Genomic DNA, 19,351 nt, shown 5'->3' on the forward strand with positions numbered 1-19,351 from the left:
TCCAACGACGATTACGACCGCGAATATGCTATCGGCATATCGCGACACACACAGCACGCTGATCGCACAATTCGCACTTTACCTAGGATATAAGCTTTAAAATTGATATATAATTTAATGAAACATTTATGTCAAAAACGTGTTAAACGTGTCAAAAACGTGAAAAGGTGTTAAACGTGTCAAAAACGTGAAAAGGTGTTAAATGTGTCAAAAACGTGAAAACGTGTCAAAAATGTGAAAACGTGTGAAAAACGTGTTAAACGTGTGAAAAACATGTTATAAGTGAAACGTGTTAAAAATATTAAAAAAGTGTTAGATGTGTGCAAAACGTGTTAAACGTATGAAAAACATGTTAAACATGTCAAAAATGTGTTCGACTTAAAGTTGGAAGATGATTAGTTTATATTGGATTAATAATAGAGAATTAAACTAAATTTATATAATTTGGGTAATTTGGGTAACCCTAACCCAACCCAAATTAAACTCAACCCATACTCAACCCAACCCATATTAACCAACCCCAATTAATATTTTGGGTTTGGGTTAGGGTTGGGTTTGGGTAAACCCATATTATGCTCACCCCTACCGAAAATACATGAATTTATTATAGTAGGAGCCGCGTCCATTGGATGGACGTTGAAGGCTCATCCAGCGCGCCCGGGTCGCAGTGGATCAAGAAATGGACTGTTATCTAGAACGCTAATGGAACGTTAGACGCCACTACGTCAAGATGGAACACCAAAACATGTCTAAAATGAGGTCGTTTTGGCCTCCGATCATCTTCCTTATCTCTATGCCGCGAAGATAAGGATGAAAATCCGTGTTGATTTTGGATTTTTGGAACTCTCTTGTTGGTCCAACAAATCAACTCATTCAAAGCTTGAAATGACCACCTTGAAATTGTGATCATTTCCCCTACAACCGTAGGCTTCGTCACTACCTACTCCGACGAGTTGACTGAAGAACAACCAAAATACCATAAATGTATTTTGGCTGATTCAAGCCACTAGACTTTTCCAACCGACCTAGGAGGAGTATAAATACCATCCTCAAGGCATTATAAAGAGAACCAACCAACACAGCCCCCTTAAATCAAAGAAATTCGAAATCCGTCATTAAAGCTTCAAAGCTATGAATTTTTCAAAATTTTTGCTTAAGTCCGTGAAGCTCGGAACTGTGCATCTAGAAAGCTTCCATAAGGATCAGAGAGTGTTCTCCACTTGGTAAGGTTCAATAATCCTCAAATTCATATTCAAAGTTTGAATTTTAAATTTTTATATTCCAAATTACAAAATCTTGTATGCTTGCTTTTTATGTGATTTTATGAATAAATATTGATCCTATAATTGTTTAGAAATTATCTGAATATGATAGAATCGATCTAACAAACAAAAACCCAAATTTGAATTTTCAAAATAAAAACGGGTTTACTGTTTTTGGGTTAATTTGATCGAATCACAGCCCAAAAACTTCCCAACATGATTGTAATGATGTTGGACAACTATTTGGATCATGTTTGATCCATCCCGATCATGTTCGGTCAAAATCAAAAATTTTATAAACAAAATGAAAATTTTGATTTCTTGATTTGGTCAAAACGAACCGCCGATGTTCTTGTTTTAGTACTAATATATTATATGTGTTGTAAGGAATCTATTGAATAACTCTTTTTCACTTCAAAACAACCTTAAAATTAAAAACCCCAATTTTTGATCAAAAACTGTTTTGAACAAATTGATCATCATATAGGTCGTACATACCTTGAGATGATGATCAACATGTTCCTGGGAGCTTTCTAAAGTTACCTAAACTCTTGGATCAATAAGTGAGAGCTAAAAACACTAATTTTATAAAATAAATTCTTGTGTTCTTGAGGACCGAGACCTGTGAGTCTAAGACCAAGGATTCTCGGTTTAGACCGAGACTAATGATTGAGAACATGACCTAAGACCGAGACCAATGACCGATATTTTTAGGTTAAGACCGAGACCTAGGACCGGTATTCCTAAGCTAGGACTGAGGATTCTCACCAGGTCCCACCTAGGACTGATGAAATTTAGACCTAGGATAGAGAGGTTTGGCCTAGAACCGAGAGCTTAAAGGTCCATGACTGAGAAACCTAACACAGGCTAGTCCATGACCGATATATTTTTACACCTAGACTGGTATGATTAACCAAGGACCGAGAGTCCTTAGCACCTCGATCGAGAGACTCCGCCCCTTAGACTAAGAGCTCTCGAGTCCACACCGAGGGTCCTTGAACCCCGACCGATAAAATTAGACCTCAACCTTAGGACTCTAGTTCTAAGGCTTGTTTGGTTCCACTTTTCAAAATCCAAAATTATTTTTGTAATTTTGGTACTCTGAATCATTTTCTAAACATCTCGAAAATTTAGAAAATGTATTTTAAATATTTTTGAGATATTTCCAAAAAAAATATTTCAATAAGGGATTGTTTGGTGTTTATTTCTAAACCCTAATGACTTTAAAAATGACTAATATTCTTTAGGTATTTCCATCCTAGTTATCATCCGCAACAAGTACCATCATTTAAATATTGAGGTTTTAATACTTTGAATAACGTTAAACCTAGAAGAATGACTAGGTCCGGAAGAATAATTGGTTAAAACTCAACGTTATACAACCAATTTTCAAAAGCCAACTTTATAAGTAGAGGCTGTTTTTGGACGAGTACAGAGGATGAAGCGCGATAGCCTTTCTCGAGTATCACAAACTTCGAACCAAAACGAAACTCTAGTGTAAAATATGTTGGTACACATACACCTTTTTTTATTGATTTTTCTAAAATTAATTGGCGACTTTATCTTTAAATAAATAATATTTTAAACCGAATTTCAAATCAAATCGTCATTTAGTTATAACAAATCCTCAAATTATTAAAATTTAAATAAAATTAATTATTTTTACATTATTAAATTTAAAGGCTATCAGGTACTATCAAAATATTTCTTAAAAAAATATTTTATTTTTAAAGATGCCTGGCACGTAACTATTGAATCTCGAGCAACCCTGGGTCACCCCATATTGCCACGTGTCCACCAAACATGTGCTAAGTTACATAAGGGTATTTCTTGAGGGTTACAAATGTCGTCGCTGATATATGTCGTTAATAACCCTTATTCCACTAGTGCACACCTCGGTTGAGGGATCTCGATCCAAAACCAAGGGTTTTTGCCCAAGACCGATGGAAATCGCACCTAGGACTAAGAACATCGGTTCTAGGCCTGTTTGGTTCAACATTTAAAATTTCAAAATTATTTTTGTAATTTTGTAACTCCAAACCATTTTCTAAATATCTAAAGAAATATAAAATATTTTCAAAATATTTTTACAATGAAATACATTTATAAGGGCCTATTTGAGAATTTATTATTAAATCATAATTATTCTTCATGTATTTTTTTTAAAAATCAATATTTTATAAAATAGAGGTCGTTTTTAACAGGTACAGAGGATATAATGAAAAAACTCTTTTCCGAGTATCACCAAACTACGAACTAAAAAGAGACTCTAGTCAAAATTATGTTTATAAACGTATAATTTTATTGAATTTAAACTTAAAATTCAATTGGCTACTCATTATCAAATAAATATTTTTTTTAATTAATTATTTTTAATTAATTAAAATACAGATTTCTTTAATCAAATTTAAATTGGATTATAAAAATCTAAGAGATTATTTGAAATTTGATCAAAAATTAATTAAAGTCAGGACATATTTCTATAAAAAATTTAAATTAATGTTTTATTAAAAAGAGATTTCTGACACACAAATCGAGAATGAAATTTCTCGAACCTCGAATTTTTTTCTAGGAATGGATTTTCTGGAGATACACCTACACAACAAGATGAAACTATATAAACGATTAAAAAACATTCTCTATATATAAATGAGGTCAACAAATACTAAAAATATTTGAGTCTCTATTAACCCTTTCAATAAGGACCGAGTTTTAACTAGTCACTACTAATCCCTCAACATAGACTAGTTTTAAATCATTTAGTCACTATTAATCCCTGAATATAGTCTAGTTTTAAATCGGTCAATATAACACTCGAAAAGTTTCTTCCTCCGAAAAGTTATATTGAATAGGCCTCAATTTGTATATTGAAAATCTTTTGTTTAAAGGATTTATACATAAATGTGTTTTGATGTTTAAAAATTAATTATAACAATAATTATTTTTTGAATGAATTTTAGATTTAATCAAACCAAATTTGGTTAATGAAAATATTTAAATTTATTAAAAATAATTAACTTTAGAAAATTTGATTACAGAGTCGCTAATTGATTTTAGCATCAACGTAATTGTTTAAATAATTGAGTTCGATGTTTGGTGACACTCGGTAAAAGAATTTCGCAATATATCCTTCGTGCTCGTTAAAAAACGGTCTCTATTTCATAAATTTTTTACTATTTTTTTGAAAATATAATTTTATTATATTTATTTAAACTAATTATTTTTAAAATTATAGACACATATATGTTTTTCTTGCATTTAAAATTGTAAAATAAAATTTAAATACTAGTACATGCGATTGATGTCAAGAATTATACAAGAAAGTAGCTAAAAAATATGAATGAAATAACAAATTGGGGCTCCTTATTGGGGACCAATTGCAATTGGGACATTTTCTTTTAAACCTGATCACAATTTAGGGCTCTTTATTGGAGGCCAATTGTAATTTGGGACCTCTTTTTTCGAACCTCACAATTTAGGACTCTTTATTAGGGCCAATTGCGATTTGGGACCTCATCTTTTGAACCTCATAATTTGGGCTATGTATTGTCAAGTTTATACAAAATGAGGTTTTCCGTAACGGATATGGACGTCTATCAAAAAAATATATATTATGTGGCATTTATAGTAAAAAAACAATATTGACACATAACTCTGAATGCCCTAATCCTGACTCAACTTCATTTCATCGCGAGGTGAAAAGGAGGGGAGTCAGGCTAAGACAAGGATAGTGGAGTCAAAATAGGGAGAAAGGGATGTAGTCGTGGATGAAGTTTAATTTGGTTTGGAATGGATGTAGTGTAGTGTTCTCTTTTTCATTTTTTTAATGAACTAATATTTATTAAAAAATTAGGTAAAATTTAAAAGTACGTGTCACTATTAATTTTTTTAATTATAAAAGTTATGTAATACTTTTTTTTGAACGGGCGTTCATGTCTGTTAGGGCAAATCCCCATTTTGTACATACTTGATAACAGATCCCTAATTGTAATTGGCCACAATAAGAAACCCAAATTGCGAGGTTAAAAAGAAAATGTCCCAAATTGTAATTGTCACAATAAGGAGCCTCAAATTGTGAAGTTCAAAAGAAGTAATCCCAAATTGCAATTGGCCCCAATAATTAGCCCTAATTTATTATTTCGGCCTGAAAAATATTCGTTTAAGATGATAGAATTTAAACATAAATTCAAATAGGCATTTGTTAAAACAATAATTTTAAACAAGATATGTCCCACAATACTCCAAAAGTCTACTTATAATTAATTTTGACCATTTTTAGAAATTCTTATGTTTTTTTACGTTTTAAATTATTTCATTTTCTTAACATTAAATCCAAAGCTAAGGATGAAATTATAAATAATGCATGAAAGAAAAGAATTGAAATACAAAAATTAAAACAACCTAGAAGCCTAAAAAAATAAATTCACAAATAATATATTCCTAAAGGATCGAGACTAAACATATTATTTATTAAGGTTAAGTTAGCTTAAGTCTATTGAGTTTTAGGTTGTGAGTTATTTAATTTTGTGGAGATTTATATTTTTGAAGTTTATAAAAATTTATATTTTTAAGTTCAAGAAGAACTAATGAAAAATCTATGTTTAAATTTGATTTTAATCTTTTGTTTTGATGTTAGTTTAATTTTAGTCGTGTTTGATTTTATATTTATGACCTAGGATAAAATAAATCACAAACAAAATCTTGCAAAAGAAAGCAAAAAGAAAATAAAAAAACGGAATTAAAAGACAAAGGCGGATGAGCTGAAGGAAGCGTCGGCTGGAAAGCATCGGAAGCTTGGTCCAACAACAGGAGGAGGCGAGCTAGGTCCTCCTCCTTGGTCGTTATCATTGAAAAAGGTAGCCATGGTCATGGGTGTGGCTAGATTTTACAGTTGGATGCGCGTAGCTGCTGGAGCGAAAGAAGCGCCGCTACATGCGCCAGGAGCTGAAGAACATCCGCCGCTACTAAAGAACATCATGCTGCTTCATTTATCCGGTTTGGGGTGTTTGAAGCCCTAAATCTATCAATTTGGTATCCCTAAATGGTTCATTTTTCAAATATTTTTGCACTAAAATTTTGTTAACACATAAAATGAACAAACTATACAAAGAATACGATAGATCATTCGGATCAAAATCAAGAAAATTGGAAATTAATACGGAAAGTTTTATTTGTTTTTAGCAATTTTAATTTATCTTCTAATTTCTAATCTAATTCAGTTAGATGTGTTTTTATCAAATATTTTTTGCACTCATTTATATATAACATATAATAAAACTATAATATGCAAAGAAAACACATTATTGACCGAATTATTATCAAGATCTAATTGAAACGAGCCATAAACTTTCAGTTTATTTAGTTTTTTAGCCAAATTTTAAAATTTAACAATTTTCGGTCAAATGACCTTTGTTTTTATTAAAATTGAAATACACTCAAGCTAAATTGATTTATTTACCAAATAAGGGAGATAAGTGCAAAAGTATTTTGATTTTAATTAATTTTACATAAATGACTGTTATGGGATTTTTGAATTTCAAAATTCCTTAGACTCCTTTTTGATGTAATGAAGGTGGATACCTTCTCCTCTTGACAAGTCCATGTCAATTTTTGGCCAATAGAATTAAAACATCCCATGTTTTTAATGTCAAAGCTTAATGTACTTAGTTTACACCTCATGAACATAGCATTTGAATTTTAATATTCAAGTCTTTACTTGTCTTCTTCATGACTAACGGCTAGAAGGTTCTAAGAGGTTTCACATGATTCTTCTTGGTTGGATCTTGGGCTGGTTGTTGGGTCAAGTCACCTGTTTGGCCCCTTCAGTTGGGCACATTCCTTGACTTGATCTTGACATTGACATGGACTTGAACTTTCATGATTTTGAAATTAGGCATTCTCCTTGATGGATCTTGGTCTTCTTTTGAGTTCTTGAATATTCTTTGTGAATCTTGGCCGGTTGGCTAGTTCTTGGAGAATCTTCATGGATCTTAGCTTGTTTTTGATAAATCTTGACTAATGAAAGCATAATCTTCACATTTTTAGTTATTTCCTTTATTCACCTACAAAATAAAATAAAATAAAATAATAAAGATAACTAACTTAACTTTCAAGTAATCTAACTAATTTTCTAAGAGAAAGACTAACTAACTTTTCAAAATAAGAGAACTAACTAACTTTCTAATTTAGAAATTATACAAATAATTTAATAAAAAAGAAAGACTAAATCTTATACACTTTAACATGTTAATTTTATTTTCCTAATTAACTTATATCTAATTAAACAAAACCAAATTAAAAACTTAAATAAAAGTAACAAATTCGTTAATATATATATATATATATATATATATATATATATATATATATATATATATATAAAGTGAAATAAGTTAAGTCTAATAAAAGTCTTATTTCTTCAACTTAGGTTAATTATCTCCTTAACTTATTCGAAATTTGAAATCAATTATATTATTAAAAATTTAATTATTTCAAAAATAGTATTCCATAAACCATAAAAAATAGGGGTAAAAAAACGAATGTCTACACAATTAAACATTGAACATGGCTCTGATGGCTCTGTTAAGCGTTGTTAAACGCTGATTATTGAACATGGCTCTGTTAGGTGTTGTTAAACGCTGATTATGACCTTAAGAATTGCAATTATTTATTATTTGGTATAATGGATTAATAATTCTTTTTATTTATAATATATTATTTTGAATTAATTTATGTATAATAATATGTAATAAGTTAAGGCTAAATATGCAATTTCCTAAACAAAAATTTGAGAAATAAGGCTAAACATGACAGTTAACTTTCACATGCATATTAAAAATATAAAATCTAACCAAATTAGTAACAAAAACATGTTAGAACAAACTATCAAAATAAATTAGTATCAAAACACTAGAATAAATCAACTAAATTACAGAAGATATAAAACGGTACCTTTCAGGTCAACGAACGATTTGTTCAATGCTTAATCTTCTTCGACGTTATCTTTATTGTAATCCTGAAAACTTAAAAAAAATCCGTTATGTATAACTAAAATTAAAATACTTATCATTTCAACGAAAAAAATATGTGTTTTGAGTTCACGCAATAAATTGAAGTTAGACATACTTTTTTTTTCTTTCCTTTACAAGTGACAGAGCACGTTGGAATCAGTTACCTTAGTTCGGTTCTAACTCGTTGCCATGTCATATCTAAAATAAAAAAACATTTAATCATAATCAAAGTTAATATTTTAGTTTAGTTATCAGTTTTTTATTATTATATATTTGAAGTAAATAATATATTAGGTACAAACATAAAGAAATATATTTATGTATTTTTTAAAATTTTAAAATATATATAATTTAAAATAAATTATATATAAATTTTAAAATTTTAAATATTTTTATTAATTTATAATTAGGCATTATTTAATATTAATTTTTATTAAACTATAAATTAATAAATAATTTTAAATATTATACTAAAATTTATGAATATAATAAACATGTAAACAATTTATACACTATTATTTTTAAATTACATATGAAAACTTAAATAGATTTACTTATGAATTTTAAAAAGTGCACGTGATAATTGAATTAATCTTCAATAACACCAAACTTCTGATTTATAATTTGATAATTGACAAGTTTATTATATATATTACCCGGTAAGTCTTCTCCCCCAGCTAAAAACATTTGCTGATTTGCTTCAACCAAAGATAGACAACAAAAATTTGCTGGGAAGATCTACAGCTTGTCATTCTAGTCGCTTTCGCTTCTTTGCTCTTTGATCTTCGCTTTCTTTTCAATCGTTATTTCCTACTGGAAAAGAGGTTGTTGGGTTCTGTTTTGCTTCAACTATTTTTGTTTCATCTCCTGTCAGAAACTCTATTCAAGGTAACCCATGTAACTATTATAAATATATGTTTTTTATTATTCTTTTTGAGTGTATCTGATTGTTTGCTCGTTTTGGTCTTTCAGAGGATTGATTACCTTGTGTTTTGTTTGAGTATTTAACAAGATCGATGGTTTGATGGGTACTGACTGAATTCTTGGGAATCTTCATTTTTAGAGAGTATTAGGGAGCTTGATTGTGTTGAGTTGCTTTTACTTTATATTTACTTTTGTGGGTTTGGATGCACGTACGATTATGGAGCTAGAGGGAGCAATACCTTCTACATGTTTAGTCAAATGTTGTGATTGTGTCTGTGACTGTTCATTGATGAATAGGTCTTATTCTAGGCCATGGATTCGTACAGTGAAGAGAAAGCTTAGTGAATTTGAGGAAGAGAACAGGTTTTCCATTCCAGATTTCCCTTTTTCACAAATTGCTCGAGTGGAAGTCGAGAATGAGTGTGAAGCCTTGCGTGATATTATTAGAGCACAACAAGAAACAATACAAGAACTTTCTATTGAATTGGAGGAGGAGAGAAATGCTTCATCATCTGCTGTGAATGAAACAATGTCAATGATTTTGAGGTTGCAGAAAGAGAAGTCTGAGATTCAGATGGAGGCTCGACAATTCAAGCGGTTTGCAGAGGAAAAGATGCAACATGGCCAGGATGAGCTATCGGCAATGGATGAACTGTTGTACAAGAGGGAGCAAAGTATACAATCTCTCTACTGTGAGATACAGGCATATAAACACAGATTGATGAGTTATGGGCTTGCAGAGTCTGAGCCGGATGGTGAGAGAGGGGTCATAATCCGCAATGACAGCTTTATTGAATTTGGTTCACAATGTGATCTTCCCATTCATGATTATCCACCTCTAAAGTGCAGTCTGAATGAGAACTTTGTTGGCTTAGCCGCAGACAATGATATGGATGATGTTGAGAAATATGCATTTGGTGAGTCTCAAAGTTCTTATGATCATTTGAAGGATATAGAGTCGAGGATCAATCAGTTAGAAAATAATCCTCAAAACAATAATTCAGGTGGAGACTTTTCAATTAACAACAATGTCTCTGATAAGGTTATTCTTCCCCAATCTCCTAGACTACCTGGACACTTGAGGAGAATTTCTACAGAGAAATCAATTTCAATTGATGAAACAGTTAAAGAAATAGGTTCGGACTATGCCTCAGAACCTCCAATGCATAGTGATATGCAAAAGATGGAAAATGGAAAGGAAGAAGAGCATATTTTTGCAAAGGTGGAATATACAACAGAATATGTAGATGATATAAATGATAGGGTATACACAAAGTATCTTGTTAATCAAGGGAGTACCAATGATGGTTCTCTTAAACTTAAGCCCCCTTTAGGAGATTACCATGCTGATCTGATTACACCAAAGGACCCTTCGAATCAAACAGAAGCTGGGGATCCTGAGATGAAGAAGCTTTGCTTGAGACTTCAAGCACTTGAGGCTGATAGGGAATCAATGAGACAGGCAATAGTTTCTATGCGAACTGACAAAGCACAGTTAGTTCTGTTGAAGGAGATTGCTCAACATTTGTGTAAAGATATGTCCACAGTGAAAAGAGTTCCTGTAAAAAAGGCATTCCTTTTCAGCACCTTTTCCATTGTGTCTGTCCTCAAGGTAATTAACAATTTTTTTTTTGCATTTTACCAAGTTAGTATAACCACACAGGAGTGACCCCTGCCTTAAGTATAAAGAACTTCAACATTGATTCAGATAATGTATTTTAGGCTGTGATTGTCAGAACATTGTGGTGAAAATGAGGGATTTTCTTACAAGGACTGTAATAAAAACAATTGAAGATGAAATTATAACCAATCTGATTGTCCAGTTTCGGCTGTCTATAAAAGTGATATTACTTTACATGTATTATTGTGATGTGTCTAGGTTAAAGTGTTCTTAATAATGATTCATTCCTGTTAAAAGCAGTGTAGATTATCTTGACTATATTCGTTAAAAACGAGACATAAAAGAAAATCCAATCTCTTGATGAACGCAAGTAAATCTGCTATTATTTTGTTCGTGATGTTAATCCTATTTTTCTTGTCTAATGCCACATTTTACAAAGCATTTCTATGTTATTGGTTTTGTACATATTACTATTCTCAATAGATCTAACTTGTATATATATATATGCCTATTATTTTTTCAGTGGCTTGCATCTTTCATTTTTTGGAGGAGGAAAGCTCAGCGCAGCAAGTGAGTTGTTAATTGTTATTTGAAGCTTGTATTTATTTTCTTTTGTTATTATTCTTTTTCTAATTGTAGAAAGTCTAAGTGAAACCTCTGTGGTTATTAACCAACTAGTTATTTCCAAATAACCTTGTTTGGTGTAAGAAGTTGGTTATTTTGGATAAAATTAGCATAATGTCCTCCTTATTACCTAATATTTGAAGCTTGCATTTATTTTCTTTTGTTATTATTCTTTTTCTAATTGTAGAAAGTCTAAGTGAAACCTCTGTGGTTATTAACCAACTAGTTATTTCCAAATAACCTTGTTTGGTGTAAGAAGTTAGTTATTTTGGATAAAATTAGCATAATGTTCTCATTGCCTAATATTTTTTCCCCATAAAATATAAGGATAATTTGATAGTTTAGATGACGATATGTTGATGTGATGATACATTTGATGTTAGATTGGATAGTGGGTTATTTAGAAATAATGTTAAATAACCCACACTAATCAATGCCCTAAAATGGTTAAATATAGGAAAATAACTAAAATATTGCCGCTGAACTTTATTTAAAGTTCAAATGATCCTTTGAACACTATAAAAGGGTATAGATTCTTATAGAATAACACAGCAAATATTCCCATTATCACACAACCTTCTACGTCCAATTGTTAATTTTTTTTAGAAACATAATTATTCGTCTAAAACAATCTGTTTGCGTCTTAATTAATTTGTCGCAGAACAACAAAAGAATATACAAACATGGAACACATCTCCCTAACAATCAATCCTCCCTCCTTGAATAAGAAACCCAACTGCCCCACAAACCTAATCGGTCTGTTAGAAAACCAACATCTATATAAACCTAATTCAAACGAATCAAGCAAAACCAAAATCCACTATATTTATAATTTGGTACAAGGATAGTTGAAATGAAAGCTTGAAATTAAAGACACTGTCACCTTTAGGATGAGATCTCAATGCTCTTATTTGCTTGTTCCCTTATTTGTTCTTTTTATAAACATTATTATCTACATCTTCTCTTCTTTTTTGCATCTCTTATATCTATTCCCTTAAATATTGAAACAATTCCTTGCTCTTTCATCACTCTCTTTTCATTTTTCTCCGTTCTTCCTTTCTAACAATCTTCAATCCTTAATACGACCAGACTGTTCATCCCCTTACATCGCTCCGTCCATACCTCTCATCTTGATACTTGTAGCATCAGAACAAAACAACATCACACCAAACTACACAGAACACTCACAATGGCGTAATGATCCTGATGCAGCGTGCGTGGCTAGGATGAATCTTTATCAAGATTCGTTGATTCTTACGAATACCGAAAGTCGATAGATATTGAGGAAACCTCGTTTTCTGATTAATAATCTTCTTCCCCTTTACAATGGAATACCTTCAGGGTATTTATAGGACTTACACGTATTAAATTAGGAATTACGTCTAATTACAATTTAATTACACTAATTTAGGATATTCCTTCCATAACAAGAATATCCCTACCTAATTTAGAATATCCCTTGTAATCTCTTCCTTAATTAGAATATATATTATAATCCTTTCCTTGATTAGAATATATCTTCCAATCCCTTCCTTAATTAGATTATCTTCCAATCTCTTTGACTCGCACCGCATCATTCCCCCCAGGGTGGAAAAGATTCGTCCTCGAATCTGGAACCGCATCATCCTCATCAGAAGAAGACTCACCCACAAAAGGAACAAGATGCTTCACATTGAACACATCAGAGGTACGCACATGGCTGGGAAGGCGTAAACGATACGTATTGGGGTTGATCTTCTCCACAATCTCAACAGGACCAATCTTCTTAGCAGCAAGCTTGCTATATTCATGAGCTGGAAAACGATCCTTAGTCAGAATAGCCCACACAAAGTCACCAACTTCAAAATCAACAGCACGCCTTCTCGAATCAGCCTTCTCCTTGTACTTGGCAGTAGCAGCAACCAAGCGGTCATGAGTGGTCTGATGAACCTGAGCCAACTGACCAACAAAATCCGCAGCAGTGGAATGAGGACGCACCTTGCTGGGCAGCGCTAACAAAACAAGAGGAGCACGCGGAGACAGCCCGTAAATCACATGGAAAGGACTGAAACCAGTGGAGTGATTAACATCATGATTGTGAGCAAACTCGGCCTGAGGCAGCTTCAGATCCCAAGCCTTAGGATGATCCCCAATTAAACTGCGCAGAAGGTTCCCCAAAGACCTATTAACAACTTCAGTTTGGCCATCAGTTTGCGGGTGATAGGCACTGCTAAAATTCAGCTGAGTATTAACCAAACGCCAAAGACTCCTCCAAAAGTGACTCACAAAGCGAGTGTCCCGATCAGAAACTATGGAGGCAGGAAGTCCATGAAGGCGATACACATCCCTGAAATAAAACTGTGCAACAGCCACAGCATCAGAGGTTTTCTTGCAGGGAATGAAATGAACCATCTTCGAGAATCGGTCAACCACCACAAAAATCGAATCAGAACCACGCTGGGTACGTGGCAGCCCAAGGACAAAATCCAGTTTGCTAAACACAGAAGCACCACCCAACTGATCCAACAAGTCATCCAACCGGGGAATAGGAAACCGATAACGCACTGTAATCTTGTTGATAGCACGACTATCAATGCACATACGCCAAGACCCATCCTTTTTTGGGGTAAGAAGGGCCGGGACAGCACAGGGACTAAGGCTCTCTCGAATGTGTCCCTTAGCCAGCAAGTCCTCCACCTGTCTACGTAACTCGTCATGTTCTTTGGGACTCATGCGGTAATGAAGACGGTTGGGTAGGGCAGCACCTGGAACCAAGTCAATGTGATGCTGGATATCACGCAAAGGAGGCAAGGCACAAGGCAGATTCTCAAGAAAAACATCTGCAAACTCCTGTAACAGCGGCTGCACTGGAATAGGCACCTCAGAACTAGCACCACAGGTAATCAGCGAACAAAATAGAGCAAACACCATGCCTGATTCGACCATGGCGGTTTGAAAAGGACCCCGAGACAACAAGGTGGCAGGGGGGGACACATGATGAGTGGGGGCAGCACCCTTCTTGGGCTGATTTGGCATCAACACAATCTTGGTACCATGAAATAAGAACGTGTAGGTATTAGCACGCCCATCATGTATAACAGAATGATCAAACTGCCAAGGGCGACCAAGTAAAAGGTGACAAGCATCCATAGGAACCACATCACAATATACAGCATCACGATAATGGGAACCAATGGAAAAATTAACAAGTACGCGCTTCGAAACTGTAACATCCGTACCTTGACTCAGCCAGGACAAGCGATAAGGCTTGGGATGAGGTTCAGTGGACAGACCCAGCTTCGAAACTGCAACCTCAGAAATCACATTCTCACAACTCCCAGCATCAATGATGAAGGTGCAAACTTTGCCACCGATGGTACAAGTGGAATGAAACAGATTATTGCGTAACCACTCGTTGTCAGGAGCACGAGGGGTTAAACATGATCGACGAATCACCAAAAGGGGGCCAACATCACCAGAAACATACTCCTCCGCTGCCTCATCATCATAAACATCATACACTGGGGCTGAATCTGAAGGAAGAGCAGAGTCAGGATCATCCACCTCAGTAAAAAGACCACGATTGGTGGACTTTGGGTTGCGACACTCTGCTTGGCGATGGCCAACTTCACCACAATTGAAACAACGCAAGCCACCGGGACGTCCCTGCGGGGGGGCTGTAGTGCCGCGAGGGGGGGCTGGGGTGGGATGGGCCGACTGGGAAGAAGAACCAATGCCACTAGTGGGGACAACCTGTTTTCCAAAGCTACCCGAACCGCGCCTGGCTAGCTGTTTCTCAGCCTGTGAAGCACGCTGATGTGCCTCAGAAACAGTCAAGGGATCAAACATATTCAAAATATCCTGCAACTGGAGGCGAAGGCCACCAATATAGCGAGAAACCAACTGGAGAGGGGACTCAGACAGGTCAACACGAGCCACAAAGGTGTAAAACTCAGTGGAATAGTCATCCACGGAACGAGAACCCTGACGAAGATTCTGGAACCGCTGGTACAGGTTACGTTCGTAATTATATGGTAGAAACGCAGCCCTAATATGCTTCCTGAATTTGTCCCAATTCGTGAGCTTTGCCTTACCATGACGAACACGTGTCTGTTTCAACTGCTGCCACCATGCTTGTGCACGACCATGTAAGCGGATCGTAACAAGGGGTACACGACGATCTGCAGGAACTTCCTTGAAATCCAGAATCTCTTCAACCTGAGAAAGCCAATCAATAAACTCTTCCGGTGATAGACTACCATCGAACTTAGGGATGTCCACCCTGAAAGCCTGCTCCCAGCGATGATTGGGGCGTTCAGGGGATCGATTCCGAAGACCACCGAGAGGGTTTTCATCTGTCATCGTAACATCATCTTCAGGGTGGTGCATGTGCATAGATGCATCCATCCGTTGCGTCAACCATTCAACCTGCCGCCTCAAATCGTCGTTATCACGGCGAAACTCAGCGTTTTCACGTCGCAACTCAGCAAGGTCACCATCATCAGCACCAGGGGTAGGGTTGCGCGGCTGTCTTCGGGGCGGCATACCTCAGGGTCGACTGGAAACTGATACCAACTGATGCAGCGTGCGTGGCTAGGATGAATCTTTATCAAGATTCGTTGATTCTTACGAATACCGAAAGTCGATAGATATTGAGGAAACCTCGTTTTCTGATTAATAATCTTCTTCCCCTTTACAATGGAATACCTTCAGGGTATTTATAGGACTTACACGTATTAAATTAGGAATTACGTCTAATTACAATTTAATTACACTAATTTAGGATATTCCTTCCATAACAAGAATATCCCTACCTAATTTAGAATATCCCTTGTAATCTCTTCCTTAATTAGAATATATATTATAATCCTTTCCTTGATTAGAATATATCTTCCAATCCCTTCCTTAATTAGATTATCTTCCAATCTCTTTGACTCGCACCGCATCAGATCCTTTGATAAGCTAAGAATTAGAATCAACATTTAACCTAGCTTGAATTAAAGATTGTACCTTAAAGAAGAATGCTAGAATGTGAGTTGAGATAGAAGAATCAACAGTTGTATCAATTGAAAAGTAGAGAATGTTAGAACACCGATAGTTGTATCCTCAATGCATACTAGTTCATTCATGAATAAACATTTAAACCAAAACCACCATGGAAGAGCGTAGAAGCAATATTAATAGCCTACCATCATGCAAATCATTTAAATATATAATACTCAAACTTGCTTACCTCAATTCTTTACTTACCAGTTACCCCTTGATAAGTACCCATCCTTAAATACCACCTCTAATTTATTTCCTTTATTTATTTAACCTTAGTCTCGTCAAACAAATCCAATATCATGTATATATATTGAGCTATTAATCATTCTTGTTGGCCTCATCTTGTTATCAAACATTCTTCTATTCTTTCAATCTTTATGTTGCACCATCACATAATTATCAAACATTCTTCTATTCCTTTCAATTCATGTGCACCACCACATAATAATCGGGATTGCAAACTATTTGTTCTTTTTCTTTAGCTCTTTACACACTCCCACCCATAGTTCCCAGAACTCTTTGATAGAGTTTGGAATAACCAATTCAATCCCCAGTGAATACGATACTAAACCCCATATATTAATGATAAGCGGGCAAGGTAACATTAAATGAGCTGCTGATTCTTCATCCTTATAGCATAGTCGACACCTACTTGTTATGATCATTCCCTTTTACATTTATCATCCGTCAAGATTCCTCCCTGAGTTGCACCCCACCAAACGGATGCAATCTTGGTTGGATCCCCTGAATCCATACTTGATCCCATGGAAACTCAATCTTTTTCCTCATTCAAGGTCGAATAACAATGCTCAACACTAAACTCCTCTTTATCCTGCCACCCAAGGGTTATTGTATAAGTTTTAATTGAATACTAGCCATCTCAACTTAAATTGCATATGTGTCAGCTTAAGATGCTTAGAATAGCCATGTGAATCTAACCGGATTTGGTAGAGAAATCCAATAAATTTATTAACCATGGTATAAATACATCTCGATTTTCAAATGTGATGCCTTCTAGATCCACTCCTATTTGATTACAATTAATATTTTTGAGAATTTAGCCATCAGAATTATTATTTGTGTGTATTTTGGGCTAAGTTGGCATACATATAATGAAAACTACAAATGGAGACTGTTGTTGAACAATGGGGTCATTCACATAATCTTATAGAGGCTTAGGTTATTATGTACCTTTTCAAGAGTAGGGACTTGAGGATATGTAGCCAAAGTTCAGGAGCTCCTTTGTCCTTTTTTCCTTAAAGATAATTTTAAATTTCTTTGCCTAGATAGGGTTGTGTCAAAAGTCCATTTCTAGTTCTGAATAATGGTGCTGTGACTTGTGACTATTGGATGTCGGTTATTCATAATCAGCCTTTAGATGGTGTGAGTGACCGATCTGATGTCAGTTATTTGTTATTAATTCCAAATAATCCAACATCTCATCAAAAATCTACACATCAAATCACATTATTCAAATCAACCAAAATACTTTATATTTTTCTATTTTATATTTATACCTCTAAATTCTTTTCACGCAAATAACCTAATTTTCAATAACCTACGTGAAACAAGGTTATTTGAAAATAAACACTTGATTATTCAAAGAACCCTAGATCAATCAAGGCCGAATTGCAATCACTTGATTTTTCAAATAAACACTTGATTTTTCAGTGATTTTTGTGAAAATTGTAATCAAATACTATCAAATTACTGGCTTGTGAAGTAGTCAGTAGACCCACTAATCTGTAATATACTTGAATTTATAATAATAATAATAAAAATAATTGGGTAATTATATGAAACCATAGTAATGTGTGGAGTTATTTTTCTTATAATAATCTAAAATTTATTTCAAACTTTAAAATTTTCATCTAATTCATTGTCTTGTTCCAGGTACACATTTGGGTTGACTAACAATGTTGGCCTATTGATGCTTTTGGACAAGGCACCCAATTTGAGACAATGGAAATATCACTCAATCACAAGAGAGTGATTTGTGAAGCTCTGCTAATTGCAGGACAATTAAGTTTGGTGATCTTTCTCCTTGTAGATTGTGGGTTCGTGCAGGATTTATTGGAGGTTTGGGGTAATTACTGTACAGTCTTGTTTCACCTCATTTTCTGCTGTTTGAGTACATCTCTAGAGAATATATGTAGTGTGTTCAAGAAATGGTATAAAGTCTATAGACATTGTTTTTATTAATAGAATTGTGTTTGTGACAATTCTATTAATACAATTTTTAACATTAAGAATACGGGATTTATCAGTTCATACATTAGCATGTTGCTTTCTAGGTTGTTGAAGGTGTCTTTCTCAAGATTCTTCAATCTGTATATCTTTTGTATCATTGTATAGTATTATTGTTGAAGATTGCAAAATGTGAAGAGCGTCATGATATCTAACAACTGAATTTGCATTTGTAATGGATCCGGGCTTGATTGTAAGTAGTCTGTTTGTTTTTCTATTAATTGTAAATCTCAGTTTGGTTGTTTTGTAGCTTATTTTCCTCTATTTGGAATTTGAACAGTTAAGATTGAAGTTTGAGACACTAATTTCCCCCCTCCCTTTATTTTGTAGTGGTAGGAGTATTGCTATGTTGAAGGGTTGTAATGACTTTTGTGAGGAATGAAATGTGAAGGAAATGAGAAAAGAGATGAGAAATAAGAAAATCATAAAGGAGACATGATAAAATGATATTTGATCATTCATTTCATATCTTGAATAAATTAAAATAGCACATTTTATACTCTTAGGATTTATTTGCTAAAAGCTTCTATTCTTTACTAGGGTTTATATTTAAATGGATCCTTACATAATAACTATCAACCTTGCACAAAATAAGCTTAAATATAACCACACTCCCCTTCAAAATAGTTCTTTCCCTG

The 19,351-nt window shown here is 34.0% G+C and overlaps 1 protein-coding gene across 1 annotated transcript; it reads left to right on the forward strand.

Annotated features, from left to right (window-relative positions):
* Nucleotides 1-9,014: 9,014 nt before the first annotated feature.
* LOC124942902 (myosin-binding protein 7-like) lies at nt 9,015-18,967 on the forward strand. The gene is made up of 4 exons (XM_047483472.1): nt 9,015-9,160; nt 9,245-10,808; nt 11,341-11,387; nt 18,360-18,967. Exons 2-4 carry the CDS (start codon nt 9,414-9,416, stop codon nt 18,457-18,459), a joined length of 1,542 nt encoding a protein of 513 aa, XP_047339428.1. The 5' UTR covers nt 9,015-9,160; nt 9,245-9,413; the 3' UTR covers nt 18,460-18,967.
* Nucleotides 18,968-19,351: the final 384 nt, after the last annotated feature.

This window comes from Impatiens glandulifera, chromosome 6 (assembly GCF_907164915.1).
Source record: "Impatiens glandulifera chromosome 6, dImpGla2.1, whole genome shotgun sequence".
NCBI lineage: Eukaryota > Viridiplantae > Streptophyta > Magnoliopsida > Ericales > Balsaminaceae > Impatiens > Impatiens glandulifera.

What these genes read in the sequence shown, in the direction of transcription:
- LOC124942902 (XM_047483472.1), top strand. Translation starts at nt 9,414, where the DNA reads ATGGAGCTAGAGGGAGCAATACCTTCTACATGTTTAGTCAAATGTTGT. An exon ending in CCATTGTGTCTGTCCTCAAG is followed by an intron (nt 10,809 to 11,340) that starts GTAATTAACAAT and finishes TTATTTTTTCAG; the next exon opens with TGGCTTGCATCTTTCATTTT. An exon ending in AGGAAAGCTCAGCGCAGCAA is followed by an intron (nt 11,388 to 18,359) that starts GTGAGTTGTTAA and finishes GTCTTGTTCCAG; the next exon opens with GTACACATTTGGGTTGACTA.